This window comes from Dermacentor variabilis, chromosome 7 (genome assembly GCF_050947875.1).
Source record: "Dermacentor variabilis isolate Ectoservices chromosome 7, ASM5094787v1, whole genome shotgun sequence".
NCBI lineage: Eukaryota > Metazoa > Arthropoda > Arachnida > Ixodida > Ixodidae > Dermacentor > Dermacentor variabilis.
The window spans coordinates 128243421-128260203 of record NC_134574.1 but is presented as its reverse complement, the minus strand read 5'-3'; the positions used below and the strand labels follow the sequence as shown (position 1 = coordinate 128260203).

The 16783-nt window shown below is 51.5% G+C and overlaps 1 protein-coding gene across 1 annotated transcript; it reads right to left on the bottom strand.

Annotated features, from left to right (window-relative positions):
* Window positions 1-440: 440 nt before the first annotated feature.
* LOC142588847 (uncharacterized) lies at window positions 441-6381 on the bottom strand. Its single transcript, XM_075700667.1, has 4 exons — window positions 6285-6381; window positions 4117-4232; window positions 1779-1958; window positions 441-449 (listed from the first exon to the last, which is right to left on the bottom strand). Exons 1-4 carry the CDS (start codon window positions 6301-6303, stop codon window positions 441-443), a joined length of 324 nt encoding a protein of 107 aa, XP_075556782.1. The 5' UTR covers window positions 6304-6381.
* Window positions 6382-16783: the final 10402 nt, after the last annotated feature.

Here is a 16783-nt window from a genome sequence, read left to right as displayed (position 1 = left end):
TGTATGTATGTATGTATGTATGTATGTATGTATGTATGTATGTATGTATGTATGTATGTATGTATGTATGTATGTATGTATGTATGTACGTATGTCATGACTCATGCGGCTTCCGAATAACGAAGCTGGTTCGCAGAAACGAGTATTGTTGAAAATTACTGCTGTCGCTCACGTTGTTTGTGCCAAGTTTGTCCCAATTTGACCCAATTTACCCCCATCGAGCCATGCGCAAATTGTACCGTTTTTACACTCAGTGCAAATTCCATTTCGCTTTTGTGCGCCGAGTACTCTTGCCCACAACCATATTGGTGCATGCACTACCATGTTTGACGGTATGCTCGACATGCTACGTTCTGTAAGTGATGGGGAGAACATCGTTTTTACTTTCTCGTTGCACCTCCAGCCGATAACTCACTTGATGGTGCTTTGAGTCGGTAATTCTATCCTCTCTAGAAAAAAAAATTTTAAAAAAAGCACGACATGAATGCCTGTACACTTGAGCGATGAATAATTGATGTGTAATGTATGAAAATGTGCTATGCATTAACCTACTCCCTCGACCTCCTTTCAGTGGAATCTGCAGAGGCTTGTAATAAAATAACTGACACTTTTATTGACAGTCCACCATAATTCGTGACTGAAGGGGTTATTTGGGGCACACTGGAATTTACAAGCGTCTTTTTTTCTTTTCTTCTAGGGTTCGGAGGGCTTATACCATTCATTTCGTGCAAAAGTAAAAAAAAAAAGTCATTCAGATCCCACGCACTGTGGGAAGCGGTCTAAGCGAAGCTTTGATGAACCGGTAAGACGACGGCGCATCACAATACGAAGTGCACAGCGTATTTTCCAGACGAACGCGTCTCGTAAAAGTCATCAGCTACGGTGGCATATACCTTGCAGAAGGAAGTGAAGCTTTTTCTTTTTGTTTTGTTTTTTCTGAGTTGTTGTTCGGGGGGCGACATTCTCGAGCGGCCACTTCCGATGACACTGCGTACACCGTGACGCTGTCAGCGGCATGCGCCGACTTGTCCGGTGCACAGTAAACCAATTTACACCTTTAAAGGTGTTTTCGGTTTATAAATAGCACATATACACCCTTGAGGTGAAAAGGTGTGAGTTATAGACCGATTTGAATAAAGCGGCTTACAGTGGCACCGGCTTAATTATTTATTCATACCTCAAGATCCCCATTTGGGGTTTTACACGAGGGGTGCGCATATCTAGGTCACGTTTTTCAATGAATGCCTTGAACGACGAATGACTGGAGTGGTGCATCCAGTGGCGTAGCTAGGTCGTCTGGCCCCCGGGGCCCTTAGCGCTTCTGTCAACCCCCCCCCCCCTCCCCGAGTGTAGTCGAGGAAGGCGAGGATATCGACAATTTTCGGGTGTCTTGCGACGTATATGACACCCCCCTCCCCCCTACTGGCCCCGTGCACCCGGGGCCCACGGCCCCCCGGCCCCCCCTGTTGCTACGCCACTGGGTGCATCCCTTCAGCAGCTAGATGGTTCCAGTCTTGAGCAGTTTGAACGAAGAAAGAGTTCAGATCAGCCGTGGTGCGAGCTGGAGAGGGAGGCTGCAGCTCGCAGATTCGGGCGAGACCTCGCAAAAGTTGATCGTATCTCCCACATAGGCACCTACCGTGAGACGAGGCAGCCGACGAAGACGCGCAAAATTGACTTTCAGTTGTCTTTCGCACAAACGGGCGAGCCGGAAATGTATCCCACGTCCGTACTCCTTCAGACGCGAACGTGTGATATACGCAGTGTAGCTCACTTACGTAGAAGAGCGCCGGCAGGTAGACGGCCGAGGTGAAGCTCAGCATGCAGGCGACCATCATGTAGAAGCCGTTGAAGCTGAAGGTGTAGGCCGAGCCACAGAGGAAGCGCTGGGCCTTCGAGTCCCCCGCCCTCCTCGGGTCCGAAGAGGACAGTAACACGGCCAGCGTGACACCGCCCAGCTGCGCGGGTGGCAACGATAAGTGTACCGTCGTGTGTATCACTGTAAAATAACTTACACCCTAAAAAAAGTAAATAAGTGTGTAAACCAATCTATAACTCGCACCATAACCCCCATGAAGGGTGTAATGGTGTGAGCTACCCGTCTATTCGCACAGTCATTCTACGGGCGTAAATTATTTTACAGTGTAGGCATGTAACATTATCGGAAACTATCGAATAACTAATCAAACATTGGAGTGAGCGAGCGTAATAAGAGAATCCGAGGGACTCGATATTTTTTTTTCTATTTTTTTTTTCCGTCGCGACCATACGAAGAAACAGACAGTGACGACACCAGTAAGTGCAGAAACAATAACATAAATGGAAACGTAAGCGGACTAAAAAGATAACTTGGCGCAGGTGGGAAACCTGGTCTTCCACGTTACGCGTGGGGCATTTTACCAGCTGAGCCACCAACACTTCCATTCTTCCCGTCCACTTTCTTGAGTATTTGCGTTTGCGAGCACAAAAACATTAGCCCCGGGAGTGTTACAGCCAGCGCTGTCGCGGGAAAACGCGGCGGATGTAATGTCCTATTTCATTCTCTCCGCGAACTGAACGGCCAAATTGACGGCTGCGTATACTTTGCATTCAGTAGACACTTCAGCCTTGCTATTGCCTGTATTTGTAATTGCATCGTTATAGGCACCTTTTCACATTTTTCATTTAGTTCGGACTTTTCAAGCCTTCGTCGGACGCAGTGCGAAAACGCAATGTAGGTGACGCAGCCCCGATAGGCAAACTGGGCCATTTAGCCGCCATCTCCCGAGACTGATACGAGAAGAAAGGAAACCGAGGGGCCCGATTTTGGTTAGTCATATCATAAGTGTGGGCGCGTGCGTGCGCGTGTAACGCTCATCAACTTCTGCACCTGGATTTCTGAAAGAGGCTGACATTACTTAAACTGGAAATAATTATGCATAATTGAATAATAACTGTTTTAAAAATGATAATAGTGTCTATACTGCAATGCACGACTTGAAGCAGGTTATTTCACAGCGCGCGTTGACTCGTGGAAACAAATTTTGAAACGAGCGTCAGTTTTGAGATATGCGCACTCAAACTTAGGGTAAAAGTGCACTGTTGTCCCACTACGTCTTAAGGAAACGCCTTTTTTGTTCATTGAATTGCTAAACTTACTGAAACACCAATGCATTTTGTCTCAAACTTCGGGAACATGTATCTCGAAACTGATGTCATTGTCATAACCCGTTCCCAAGGAGATATGACTTTAGAAATAGCTGCCTAGAATTCGTAAACTGCAAAAGTGTGCAAAAAAATGTAATTGGTTTAACAGTTAATTAGCGATAAATGCTAATTAGTCAAGTCACCACTTTGATTTCTAGTGCAAGTGCGTTCTGCCTTTGAGAATAATGTACCTCAAGAAGCTAAGTTGTGTTGAATGCAACGGGACATCTTTTTTAATTATGTTAACAATTATGAGAGTATGGGAGTATGAAGTATGGGAGAGGCCTTTGCCCTGCAGTGGGCGTAACCAGGATGATGATGATGATGATGATGATGATGATGATGATGATGATGATGATGATGATGATGATGATGATGATGATGATGATGTAGAAATGTGCCAGCTAACATTAAACAGGCTGTTAAACGAAAGAATTGCTCGAAGAAACACTGTACAAAATTTCAATTTAAGACCTATGCTGTTAGATTGTCGGAACTCCGTCGACCAAACACCGTAGTTCCTATATTTGTATCTTGCACCATGCTTTTCTTTAACATCTTCTTTTTCGTTGAGCAGCTTGGCTAACGTTAGCTGGGACACACGGCATATACAGGCATATTTTTGCTCACGAATATCTAGATGGCGTTCTTACAATCGCGTAAATTGCTTTTGCCCCCTGCTGCACCCTTCTCCAATGCTACCACGGTAATGATGACGTTAGAACAAAACAATTAAAATGTAGTTAACGAATGTTTGTTATTTAGCGAACAGACTGCGACAGCTGTTCGAACGTTTATAATGTCTGCCATGCTGAAAGAATGTCTAGCGAAGGAACTGTCATCACATGGTTGAAATTGTACTTTTCTTTAACATCTGTTTACGTTAGAACTTTGCGACCTGGCGTATATATAAGCGAGCTCACAACTTACGATCTCCATGAAGTTGAAGAGACCATTGACCGTTCCGATGTAGTCGTCGAAGTTGAACTGGAAGACGGGCCTATCTCTCTTGAAGATCGGAACTGAACCCGGCAGCGCCTCGTATGCTGCACGAAAAAGAAAAGAAAAACTAAAATATCAAGCAGTGATGTTCTAGTACATGGAACGAAGCAAGAAGCCCCGGGTTCGATCCCATTCCGCGGATTCCAACGGGGATTGACTACAAGGACGCGTGTGTGCGCAGTTCTGTATATTTAGGTGATTGTAGAACATCGACTGCTGGTCTTCGCTAAATTCGTATCTCCATCAAGCCCACTCTCACAGATACTGACGGCAGGTTAAACTCAAGCCGGTTGGTCGGTCATGCAATCAATCTACAATAACCCGTCGAATAAATGCGCTGTTATCCAGTGTATACGCAAAGAAAGAGAAAAAAAAATGTTTTGAATACGTATAGGGGGCGCCACGTACTCCATGGTCTTCGTCTGAGTTACTATTATTTATTTTTTTTGTTACCCGGTGCTTGTCCAAGGGTCACCCAAACCCCAAGCGTGGAGCGGTCCATCTGTATACGCACGCCCTGCCGAACTGGAGGGGGGGGGGGGGGGGGCAGGCGCGCCCTGAAGTGTTGTATTGCATGGAGCACTGCCTCTAACCCCTCGCCCCTGCCTCGCACTGAGGTCCTGCTTCTCGTCAAGTATAATAAGTTAAGCCTCCGTTTTACAATTACACACGCACAAAAAGAATTTCGTGCAGGCGAAAAGAGCCGCGTCTGCTCCGCCCCGGCGCACATCCTGTTACATACTTCCGGAGACACTGAGACTGAGACGAATACGGCGCTGTCAACCTGTGAGCTTTGTGAACTGTCAAGCTGGGTCTGGCTTGCCAATCTGCGATTTTTTTTTTAAATCCCACCACCTCTGGAATAGTGTACTTGCGTGCGTGATTGTGTGCGTGCGTGCGTGAGTGTTTAGCTGCGCCATTTTTTTTTAATATGGCCGGTGGCAAATAGCAACTAAACGACTCGATGCATCGTGAGTGCATCGCGACTGGCGACGGGGAAGCGGCAGGGCTTTCTTCATCTCCTCGGCAGCGCTCGGCCAGCAGCATGAATTTGCGCCGTCATCCGACGAGAGCCGACTTTGTCCACCGAACGCACGCTTGCGAACAGCGCGATCCTTCTGCGCAAGCGCTCCGTCACGTGGCTTTGTTTCATATTCCGCGGGCTTTCTTTGGAACCCGGAGAAAAAGGACTACGTGAGGCGTATCGTACAGGAGACAACTCGATCGGTGGTTTCTGAAGGTGCCCTACAAATCTGCGTGTCACGCTGACGGTCCTCAGCCAATGATTAAAAAATTGAGTTACTAAAACTAATTAGTGAGTGAGCTATTGGGAAAACAAAAAAGAAATGCCCGAGTTACTATAGGCCTGAACGAATAGTGTGCGTTCGGTTCAATTCGCTTCCGACGCGTCTTTCGTTTTTAAAATGCGGGTCAAGTTACGTGGGGCACCCTGTATCGCTTTGCGCTGCCGCAAGAAGGTGGCGCAAGCACAATCATATCTTCTTTTCTGCGCGCATTTCCTTTTTCAATCTTGCGTCGCGCCATATTTCAACGTTAAGAGCGTTACAACATTTTCGCGAATAGAATTTACTTTTCGTAAAACTTGGAGCAGCATTTGCAAAATCGTAGAAGGAGCCCAAATTCGTAAACATTGCGTAAAATTTGGAATGGTTGTCAGGTATGTAGTATATAAGGCGGTATATAAGGCTGACGTTAACGAAGCTCTTCAACAACAGCAACAACAACATAAATTATAAAAGCGCAATGCCAGATACCATTTTAACATCTACGGTGTTCAGTCGTCAGACCTCTCACAGCAAAGCACCGCCGCTGTTGTAATTGTAGCTTGCACCGTGTTTTTTAAATCGTTTTTTTTTTGTTCTTTCATTGAACAGCTTGGGTATAAAGTTGGCCGAGACACACGGCATACGTCATTGGGCTCTGCGCTGTCCAAAAAGGCCTCGTATTCATACCCAACGTAGAATACGAGTGATTAGCGGGAGAAACGTGACGCTCCGCGCTGTGATCGCCTGTCACGATTTCCGCGACAATATAGCGGACAGAGGAAGGGACATATGTACATCGGATCCAAATACCTGCTTCGGTAGAGTTCATTCTTTTTCTGCTTGCGTGGCTGCGGTGGCCGAGGACGCCTCTTCTGCTTCTTCTCGCCTCCACCGCGTGCAGCGTCCGCACGTGGCGCTGCGGCAGATATGCAAATTGCAAGGAGAGAGAGAGAATAAACATTATTATTAGGTAAATGCAGCTTTGGAGAGGCGTCCTCATTCCAGAATGCCTTGAGCTCGGGCCGCGTCCTGGGCCCTCGCAATCAGCCGTTGCTGATCCTCGAGGTCGGAGCTGGCCAAGGCTCTTTCCCAAAGCTCGTTAGTGGGGTAAGGGTTCGGAGGATTTAATGGTGCCGCTCTGCAACCCCCTACTACCTGAGGGACCCGGGCTCAGCGCAGAAGCGGCATTGCGGAGAGAATTTTGTAGGGTGTATGAGGTGATTTCTGGTTGGGTGGGGGAATGTATTAACCTGTAGAGCTCGGAGGAATCGCTCCTGCTCTCTAGGTAGTGACTTGTGTGGGGGTGCATATGTTCTGCGGGTTAGCTTGTAGTGTTGTGTGATGTCTTGGTAAGAGACTAGAGGGTGCACGCGCTCAGGTTCAGATTCCTCGCCGTCGGCTCGGTGGGTCAGATCTCGAGCCACCTGGTTGGCGACCTCATTGCCAGGAATGCCTTGATGAGCTGGCGCCCAGATGATCATGACTGATCTCGTTGGCGGCTTTTGATTGATGATCCGAAGCGTAGAGGTGTGAATCCTGCCGCTAGCAAAGTTGCGGCACGCCTGTTGGGAGTCGGTCACTATGACTTCAACCTCTGTTTGGGAGAGCGCGAGGGCTATGGCCGCTTCCTCGGCTTGGAGGGGATTGTTTCGTGTGAGCGAAATGCTGCTCCGATGTTCTGTTTTGACGACTACGGTGGCTGTTGTGGCTGCGCGTCTGGAGTAAGAAGCCGCGTCCGTGTAGGCTGTAGATGGTAAAGTTCCGTATCGCTTGTGTATGGCCAGGGCGCGGGCCTCCCTTCGCTCTGCGTGGTGCACTGGGTGCATATTGCGAGGTAGAGGACGTACGGTGATGTTTCTCCGGATGGCATGGGGTAAGCTCACAGTCTGAGGCGGCGGATGGCTCAGAGGGGCAGAGAGCCCCAGGCGTAAGAGAATGGACCTCCCTGCTTGCGTAATCGCCAGCCTTGTTCGCTGACTGGATAAATGTGCCTCGATCAGCTCCTCGGCCGTGTTGTGCACACCTAGTCGTAGTAGGCGTTCTGTGGACGTACTGATTGGCAGGCCCATCGCCTGCTTATATGCCTTTGTGATCATTGTGTTGATTTTCTTGAGTTCCGTCTCGTTGAGTAGTGCGTATGGAATAGCGTAAGTTATTCGAGACACGACGAAGGCTTGGACAAGCCGAAGCGTGTCCGCCTCCCCCATGCCTCTTGTCTTGGTTGTTATTCGCCGGATCATGTGCGTAACTTGGGCTGTTGTATTCTTAAGCTTTTGAATTAATATTGTATTGGTGCGATACGACTGGAAAACCATTCCCAATATCTTTACGCTCTGAGACGGAACGTGGTGTGTCCCTCCAGTTGTATGGTGATAGTGGGCGAGTCGGATGTGTGCTTCTTTCGCAGTGAGACCAGGAGTAGCTCCGACTTTTGGGGGGCGCAGCTGAGCCCGCATGACTTAGCATAGTCGCTCACCACGTCTGCAGCGTCCTGCAAGCGGTTCTCCATTTCCGCGATGGACCCTGTGGACGACCAGATGGTAATGTCGTCGGCATATAGGCCATGCCGGATCCCTGGGATGTTATCGAGGAGCGGCGGTAGGCCTATTAGGGCGATATTGAAAAGGAGAGGGGATAACACTGCGCCCTGTGGTGTGCCGCGCCCGCCCAGTAGCAAGGGGTTTGTGGCATTGTCCCCGACCTCTAGGATGGCTTTTCTATCTGAGAGGAAATCTCTGATATAGGAGTACGTCCTGGCCCCACAGCCCAGCGCGTTTAGCCTCTGTAAGATTGCTGTGTGCTTGACGTTATCGAACGCCCCTTTAAGATCTAAGGCGAGGATAGCCGTGGGGGAGTTGCGTGTCGCTGGTACAATCACCTCCTCTTTCAGCTGAAGTAGGATGTCTTGAGTTGAGAGGTGTGGACGGAATCCTATCATCGTTGTTAGAAGTTTCCCCGAGTCCTCCAAGAATGGTTGTAACCGATTGAGAACGATGTGCTCTAGCTTTCCTACACACGAAGTGAGGGAGATCGGTCGTAGGTTCTCAATGGCTGGTGGCTTGCCTGGCTTCGGTATCAGACGAACCTCGGCTATTTTCCAGTCCTCGGGAAGGTTTCCTTTCCTCCATACTTCGTTAAGATGAGCGGTAAGCTCTAGTAGCGAGGGGCTGTCAAGATTTATGAGTGCCTTATTGGTAATTTGGTCCATTCCCGGGGCTGTGTGGCGTCTCAAGCCCATTATCGCCGTTGTTACCTCATGTAGATGAATGTCCTCATCTAGGAGCTCGTTAGGGGTGTCGGTGTAGGGTGGCAGAGGCTCCGATGGCTGTGTGGGGAAGTACTGGGCTTTGAGAGTCAAAAGGAGGTCCGCCTCGTTTCCAGGAAATTGGTGAATTACTCGGGCCATATTGCGGTGGGATTCCGTTTTGCTGCTGGCCGGGTTGATTAAATACCTCTAACTTCCACGTCTTGGAAGTACTCAGTCTTCCTCTCAAGCTGTCGCAGAGGGATAGCCAATTCTCTCGGCATAGCGTGGTAGCGTATTCCGCAGCCTCTTGTGTAAGTAGTGCTATTCGCCTCTTGAGCTTGCGATTTAATCTTTGCCTTTTCCAACGCTTCAGCAGGCTACGCCGGGCTTCCCACATGTGGAGCAAGCGAGCGTCGATGCTTGGAGTGGTGGTGGATGTTTCAAGCGTTTTGGTGTGCGCCTTCACATCCTTCTGAAGCTGAGTGATCCAGTCCTTAATTGACTGAAGCTGTTGGCTCTGTTCCTTCGCAGCTCTTTCTTCTCTGATCTCCCGCAGCTTGGTCCAATCCGTGAGGCGAGCCGTGCCTATCCTGGCTTTGTATTCGAGCCCATGGAGAGTGGTGGCTAGCAGCGCGTGGTCGCTGCCTAGGTACTCCTCCAGATTGGTCCAGCAAGCTTGGGGGATATTTCTGGTGAGGGTTAAGTCGGGGTTCGTGTCTCTCTGAACACTTGTGCCAAGCCTCGTGCTATTCTTTGGATCGTTGACGAGTGTGAGATCCATGTCCTCAATAACTTTGTGAAGCATGTTTCCCCTGGGGTTGGTGTACGTATAACCCCAGAGGGGGTGGGCTGCATTAAAGTCGCCCACAATTAGAAGTGGATGGTTGCCTGCTGCGTGCGTGGCTTGCTCCAAAACCAGTTTGAGGACCGATGGCGCGCTTTTCGACCGACAGTAGACGTTTAGAACAAACATGGGACCCTTCTTCTTTGTTGCCTGTGGGATAATTTCGAGCAGAATGGCAAGCGGTTCGGATTGCTGGAGGTGGTGTTGAACGGCCACTAGCTTCTTAGTGACCAGGGTGTGAAGGCTGCTGCCTGTATCGCTGCCATAAGTGACGTATCCGGGTAGGCGGACGTGTGTGTTCGTTTCTTGCAGTGCGATGATTTCAGGTGGTCTTGTTGATGTAGCGATGCATTGTATCAGTGATCCACACTTGTGCTTGTAGCCCCGGCGATTCCACTGCCGCACCGTGGTTTCGCCTGGGGAGTCCCCGCGCTTACTGCATATATGTTGAGGCGGAGCCATCTTGGTTATCAAGGGGTGGTGATGCGTGCACAAGATGGGGTTCTGGGGAGCCCAGAGAATCTGGCAATTCTGGTAGGGTCTGATGAGCTGTTTTCTTGAGGCGCCGGCTCTGACGAGCTTCCAGTGCTAGTATGTGTTCCTCTAGCCTCATGATGCGTTCCGCCAACTGAGTGTTAGAGTGTTGTTGTTGAGTTGCGAATTGTTGTTGTTGTGCCGCTGACTGTTGTATAGCTGTGAGTTGTTGCTGCATGGTAGCTTGTAGGGATGTCTGAAGGCTTTGAATAGCTTTTGCTACTACCTCTTCTACCTTCTGGAGAGTGGCATATATTGGACGGGTATGACTCCCTGCGGTGCAGTGGGCTGCGCGGTTGCTCGTTGCGGTGTCGGGTTTGAAGTGACTGTGTGAGCTGGCTGTTCTTCCCGTTTCCGCTTCTCCGGGGGTGGGGTTGAAGTGTTTTGTGTAGGGGTAGTGCTATTTCTTCCAAGCAATTCATCTTTAAGTGCTACGAATTCTGCGTGTACGCTAGTGATTTCTGATTTGAGTTTTGCGTTTTCTTCAGTGAGACGCCTAATTTGGGCATGTGCCTCTGCCAGCTCTGTGTCAACAGGGGGGGGGGGGACGAGCTTTGGGAGAAACAACCTGTACCCAGCTCACCTGCTGCGTGACCTGCGCTGCTCCCTTGCTTCCCCACCTGCCGCTTGCGGAACGACCACGGCTCGAGGTCCTGCCATGGGATGGCGTCCGTCGTCGCGATGAGGTCCCTACGCCTGGAACCGGAACGCGGCCTCGAGCTGCTCCTCCCCTGGACAACTCCGCGTCGTTTCGGGGACCGCGACTTGCGGGATGCTGAGTGCTCGCCACGCGGCCTCGGAGACGAGGAGCCTGCTCTCAGGGTCTGCTGCGGTTTCCGGCGGTTGACGGGCGGCAGGAATTGCAAGGAGGTTTTACAAGAAAATTCTGGAGTGGCAACTCCCACAGATTCCTACCGGCAGAGGTGGGTGGTGGATGGATGGATGGATGGATGGATGGATGGAAAACTTTATTTGGTCCTGCAATTAGTGATAACCACTAAGCGGGCCGCTCCCACGTCGGTACCGGAAGGCCAAGCCTCACGGCCACGTCGTGAGCCTGCTGGACAGCCCAGAACTTTTCATCCAGGTCCGGCCTGCGAAGTGCAGCCTCCCAACTGGACGCATCCTTGATCGCCGAGTCTTCAATTTTTTCGCAAGACCAGAGCATGTGTTCGCGCCTGGTTAAAGCACCACAATCTTGGCGATAAGGCGTGGCTAAAGCGCCACAATCTTGGCAGAGGTGAAGCCAGCGCTTACTTCATCGTTAAAAGCGTGGTGAACTAGGCGGAGAACAGCCGCAGTGCAGCTGCTCTTGCTCTGTGATAATAAATTCTGGAGTGATCGAAATAATAAAATTCGGGCTAGAATATTGCCATTGGTTCAGTCGTCATATCGCGACCTCCCATAAGTTGTCCAGACGTTCAATTTTGATCCTAAAGTGAGTGGCACAGACAGAGACATCAAGAATCATCTGCGTGGCAAAATTGGCCGTTTCGAAACAGCTGAAAACGAAAAAGAAAGCGCTTCCTCTACTCCGCCACATCCTAACGTTAATCGGTTCCCTTAGTAAGATGGCGGCGGCCGGCTTCAATTTCAGGGCGCCATCTCCACTCCAGAATTATTTTTGAAACCTCCTTGGCAAAGTGAGCGAACTCGATGATGATCATGATGATGATGATGATGATGATGATGATGATGACGACGACGACGACGACGAAGGTGGTGATGAGATGCTTACGATGATTCTCCTGCAGTGTGCTGCGGCATATATACCCACAAAGGGTGCGTTGGCCAATATTTGGGTGACCGGCAGGGCGCTTAAGTCACCTATATAATATTCAAAGGGGGAGTACGAAATACGCAAGAGACGCAAACAGAAGAAACGAGAATACTGGATAATTGGGCAACCGTGAACTCCGCAAGGGACTACACAACAGCGAAGCATCCGAGCTTTTCCTCCCTTTATCATCTGAAATATATATATATATATATATATATATATATATATATATTGTAATTAAGAAGAAGAGCACAGGAACAAGGCCAGCCAGATCGTCTCTTCCATGCCTGCTGTGCAACCAGTGGGCCAGCCGGATCGCCAGTGCTTGGCACGAGTGTGAGCCGTTCGAGCTACCAGCTGCTCCTGCTCTGCGTCACCTGCCTCCTCGGTTACGAAGAGACGTTACCGTCGGAACTGTTCAGTGCACCCATTACAATTGGTGGAGGTGCGGGGTACTCAAGAACATCTACACCCTGGAACTCCGGTCTCGGACTCTGCCTCCCGTCATGCCTGACTCTCGCCAGCCGACGCCGCCGCCACCCCCCGTTGCCTGCTCTGGCGCTGTCCCGCAACGCCATCCAGCGGTTTTCAGCGGTACGGACGAACAGGACGTCAATGACTGGTTGGTTACGTACGAACGAGTGAGCTTGCACAATCGATGGGATGATACCGCCAAGTTAAATGCCGTCATATTCTACCTAGCGGGTGGCTCACCTGTGGTTTAAGAATCACGAAGCCGACTTTCAGTCCTGGTCCGCGTTCAAGACCAGTTTCGCCGCAGTTTTCGGTCGCCCTGCCGTCCACAAGTTGCGCGCCGAGCAGCGGTTACGAGAGCGAGCGCAACAACCCGGTGAAACATTCACCTGTTACATCGAAGAGGTTCTCGACCTGTGCAAACGTGTGGATGCTTCTATGCCCGGAAATGAGAAATTAAAGCACATTTTGAAGGGCATCGCCGATGACATTTTTCAAATGTTGATCGCCAAGAGTCCGCGCACCGTAGCAGAGCTCATAAACTTGTGCCAAAGCTACGACGAGTTGAGAAGGCAACGCGCTTTGACCAGGCGCCCCTCAGTGGCCGACGAGGCCCTCTCTTCCATGACCGTCCTCCCTGATCGCTCCCCCCTGCTCACACAAATCCAAGCTTTCGTGCGGGAGGAAATTGCACGTCAGCTCTCTCTAATGCCCTTTGCTGAGCTACCCCAACAACAGCCGCTGCCTTCACAGCCTCCTACACAGCTCGCCCCTACGCTCCGGCGGGTTATTGAAGAGCAAGTTGCTGAGGCCCTACCTATGCAGCATCAGCAGTACCCTGTCGCCGCGCCACTTACCTACGCAACCGTCGCCGCGCAGCCTCAAGTTGCTGAGGCTCTACCAATGCAGCATCAGCTGTACCCTGGCGCCGCGCCACCTACTTACGCATCCGTCGCCGCGCAGCCTCCTCGTCAACCACTCGTTGCGCTACATCCACGACGCTACCACCCGTTCGTCATCTCGTTCATCGACCTGCTCCTGCGTTTGCTAATCCTTGGCGCACACAAGACAACATGCCCATATGTTATGCCTGCGGTATTCCCGGCCATGTTGCACGACTCTGCCGCCGCCGCATGCTGCACTCTGATGGGTTGGTGCAGTCGCCTCCCTACGCCGACGTGCAACCTTTTCAAGACACTTATCTTAGTCGGCAGTCGAACAGGCCACCAGCCGAGCGCCCGGTCCATCCACGTCGTACGCCTTCCCCGCGTCGCCGCTCGTTATCCCCCTTGCGTCGGCGCCCTTCACCCACGCAAGAGGAAAACTAAGCGCCGCAGTTCAGGAGGCAAGAACTGCGTCGCCATCGATCTGTACAAGTCCTCCATTGTCGCCTTCGAACGTTGTCGATCTAACTGTGGACGGCCTCCCTACCGTTGCGCTAATTGATACAGGAGCAGCCGTGTCTCTCCTAAACGAAAGCCTCTCTCGCGCCTTACGAAAAGTTACGACGCCACTTTCTGGGTTTTCTCTTCGCACAGCAAGCGCCCAGCCAGTGCAGCCTTCAGCAGCTTGCACAGCTAGAGTTGTTATTCAGGGCGTTCTCTATATTGTGGAGTTTGTGGTTCTTCAGTCCTGCTCTCACGACGTGATACTTGGGTGGGACTTCCTTTCGCGAAATAACGCCGTCATCAATTGTGCACGTGCTGAAGTCGAATTATCGCCTCTGTGTGACGTACCCCTCGTCGGCGCCACATCTCTTCCCGCTAAGCTAGTCCTTCGGGAAGACATCACCATACCGCCGTACTCGTCTGCCGTTGTTCCCGTCTTCTGTGGCGCTGTCTCTGGAGGCACTGTCCTCTTCACTCCTTCGGAACTCTTCATAACCCGCGAAGATGTTCCCCTCCCTTTCGCCACGCTTGACATTTCAGCCGGACTCAGCGCCATCGTTGTCTGCAATCCGCTTCCTACAGCCCTGACGGCTCTTTGCGGTGAAGCACTTGGCCGTGTTCAGCCTCTTGATGACATGTTTATAACCGACGTGCCAGACGCTTCGTATACAGAGCTCACTGACTTCTGTGCACTTTCCACTTCTGCTCCGCCATCAGGTGACTTATTCACACCTTTCATTGCCGGTGACCTTACTTCCGAGCAGCGCTCCCAGCTTCTTCACCTGCTTGCCCAGTTCCGTTCTTCTTTTGTTGTCGCTCAGCCTACTCTGGGTCGCACGTCAACCGTCAGCCACCACATCGACACTGGCTCCAACGCGCCATTGCGGCAGCGCCCGTACCGCGTATCCGCCAAGGAGCGTCAGGTGATCAGTGAGCACGTGGACGACATGCTTCAGCGCGGCGTCATTCGACCTTCCAATAGCCCGTGGGCAGTGGCGTAGCTAGGTCGTCTGGCACCCGTGGCCCATAGGTCTTCTGTCACCCCCCCCCAGGTGTAGCCAGCGGAAAGGGTGTCTTCAGGCGTATATGACACCCCCCCACCCCCCACTGGCCCCTTGCACCCGGGGCCCACGGCCCCCCGGCCCCCCCTGTTGCTACGCCACTGCCCGTGGGCATCACCGGTGGTTCTTGCCACAAAAAAAGATGGTTCCATTCGGTTCTGCGTCGATTATCGCCGTCTCAATAAGATAACGCGCAAAGACGTATACCCTCTACCGCGCATTGACGACGCTCTGGACAGCTTGCAAGGCGCTAAATTCTTCTCTTCGTTGGATTTACGCTCGGGCTACTGGCAGGTCCCGATGTCAGCAGTTGATCGCCCTAAAACTGCACTCATTACGCGAGATGGTTTATACGAATTTAATGTGATGCCATTTGGCCTATGCAATGCACCTGCTACCTTTGAACGAATGATGGACACTATCTTGCGCGGCCTCAAATGGAGCACGTGTTTGTGCTATCTCGACGACATCGTTGTGTTCGCCCCTGATTTCAGCACGCATCTTCTTCGCCTTAGGCAAGTGTTGACGTCCTTGACCAACGTAGGCCTGCAACTGAACCTGAAAAAGTGCCAGTTCGCCGCGCGCAAGCTCATGATTCTGAGTCACGTCGTATCACAAGACGGCATTTGCCCCGACCCATCAAAACTTCGCGCCGTGGCAGAATTTCCGAAACCAAAGACACTCAAAGACCTCCGCGCCTTCATCGGCCTCTGTTCTTACTTCAGGCGCTTTGTTCGCAATTTTGCCTCGATAATATCACCTCTGACACAACTCTTAAGTGGCGCCAACAACCTATCCTCCTGGTCTCCTGCATGCGACACCGCGTTCGTGACCTTACGCCGTCTCCTGACGTCTCCGCCTATACTGCGACACTTCGGCCCCACCGCCCCAACTGAAGTGCATACCGATGCCAGTGGTATTGGCCTTGGCGCTGTCCTTGCGCAGCGCAAGTCTGGCTACTCCGACTACGTCGTTGCTTACGCCAGTCGTGCGCTGACAAAGCGGAACGCAATTACAGCGTCACAGAAAAGAATGCCTGGCCATCGTTTGGCCACTCGGGAAGTTTCGCCCCTATGTATACGGCAGGCCTTTCAATGTGGTTACTGACCATCACGCCCTTTGTTGGTTATCCTCTTTAAAAGACCCGTCTGGACGCCTTGCCCGCTGGGCTCTGCGCATTCAAGAATACGACGTACACGTCATATACCGCTCCGGTCGCAAGCACACTGACGCTGACGCTCTGTCCCGCTCTCCGCTGCCTGCCGACGCGGCCTCCCTCTCCACCATTGAGGCGGTCTCCTCGGTCGACATCGACACGTTCGCATCAGAACAGCGCAAGGATCCTTGGGTGGCCTCTCTTTTGGATCTCCTTTCTGGCTCGCCTGCATCTCCCATCTCCCGCTCCCTGCGTCGCCAGGCTGTCCATTTTGCTGTCCGGGATAAACTCTTGTATCGACGGAACTACCAGCCCGATGGTCGCCAGTGGCTCCTGGTTATCCCTAAGACTTTGCGTTCCGACATGTGCGCGTCTTTCCATACTGACCCACAATGTGCACACGCAGGCGTTTTGAAGACGTACGAGCGCCTGCGGCAACGTTACTACTGGCGCGGAATGTTTACTTTTGTCCAAAAGTTTGTCCGCTCGTGCCCGCAATGCCAAAGCCGCATATCTCCGCCTCATCCAGCCCACGGATTATTGCAGCCGCTTCCGTGCCTTGCTCGTGCCTTCGACCGTGTGATAATTGACCTGTACGGGCCGCTACCACTAACACTCGCTGGAAAACGATGGATTATTGTCGCAGTTGACCACCTTACACGCTATGCCGAAACCGCTGCTCTACCTGCAGCGACCGCCAGTGACGTTGCATCCTTTCTGCTCCATCGTTTCATTTTTCGTCATGGACCACCTCGGGAGCTGCTGAGTGATAGAGGCCGTGTGTTTCTGTCGCAGGCGGTTGAAGCTCTGCTTGCTCAATGCCGC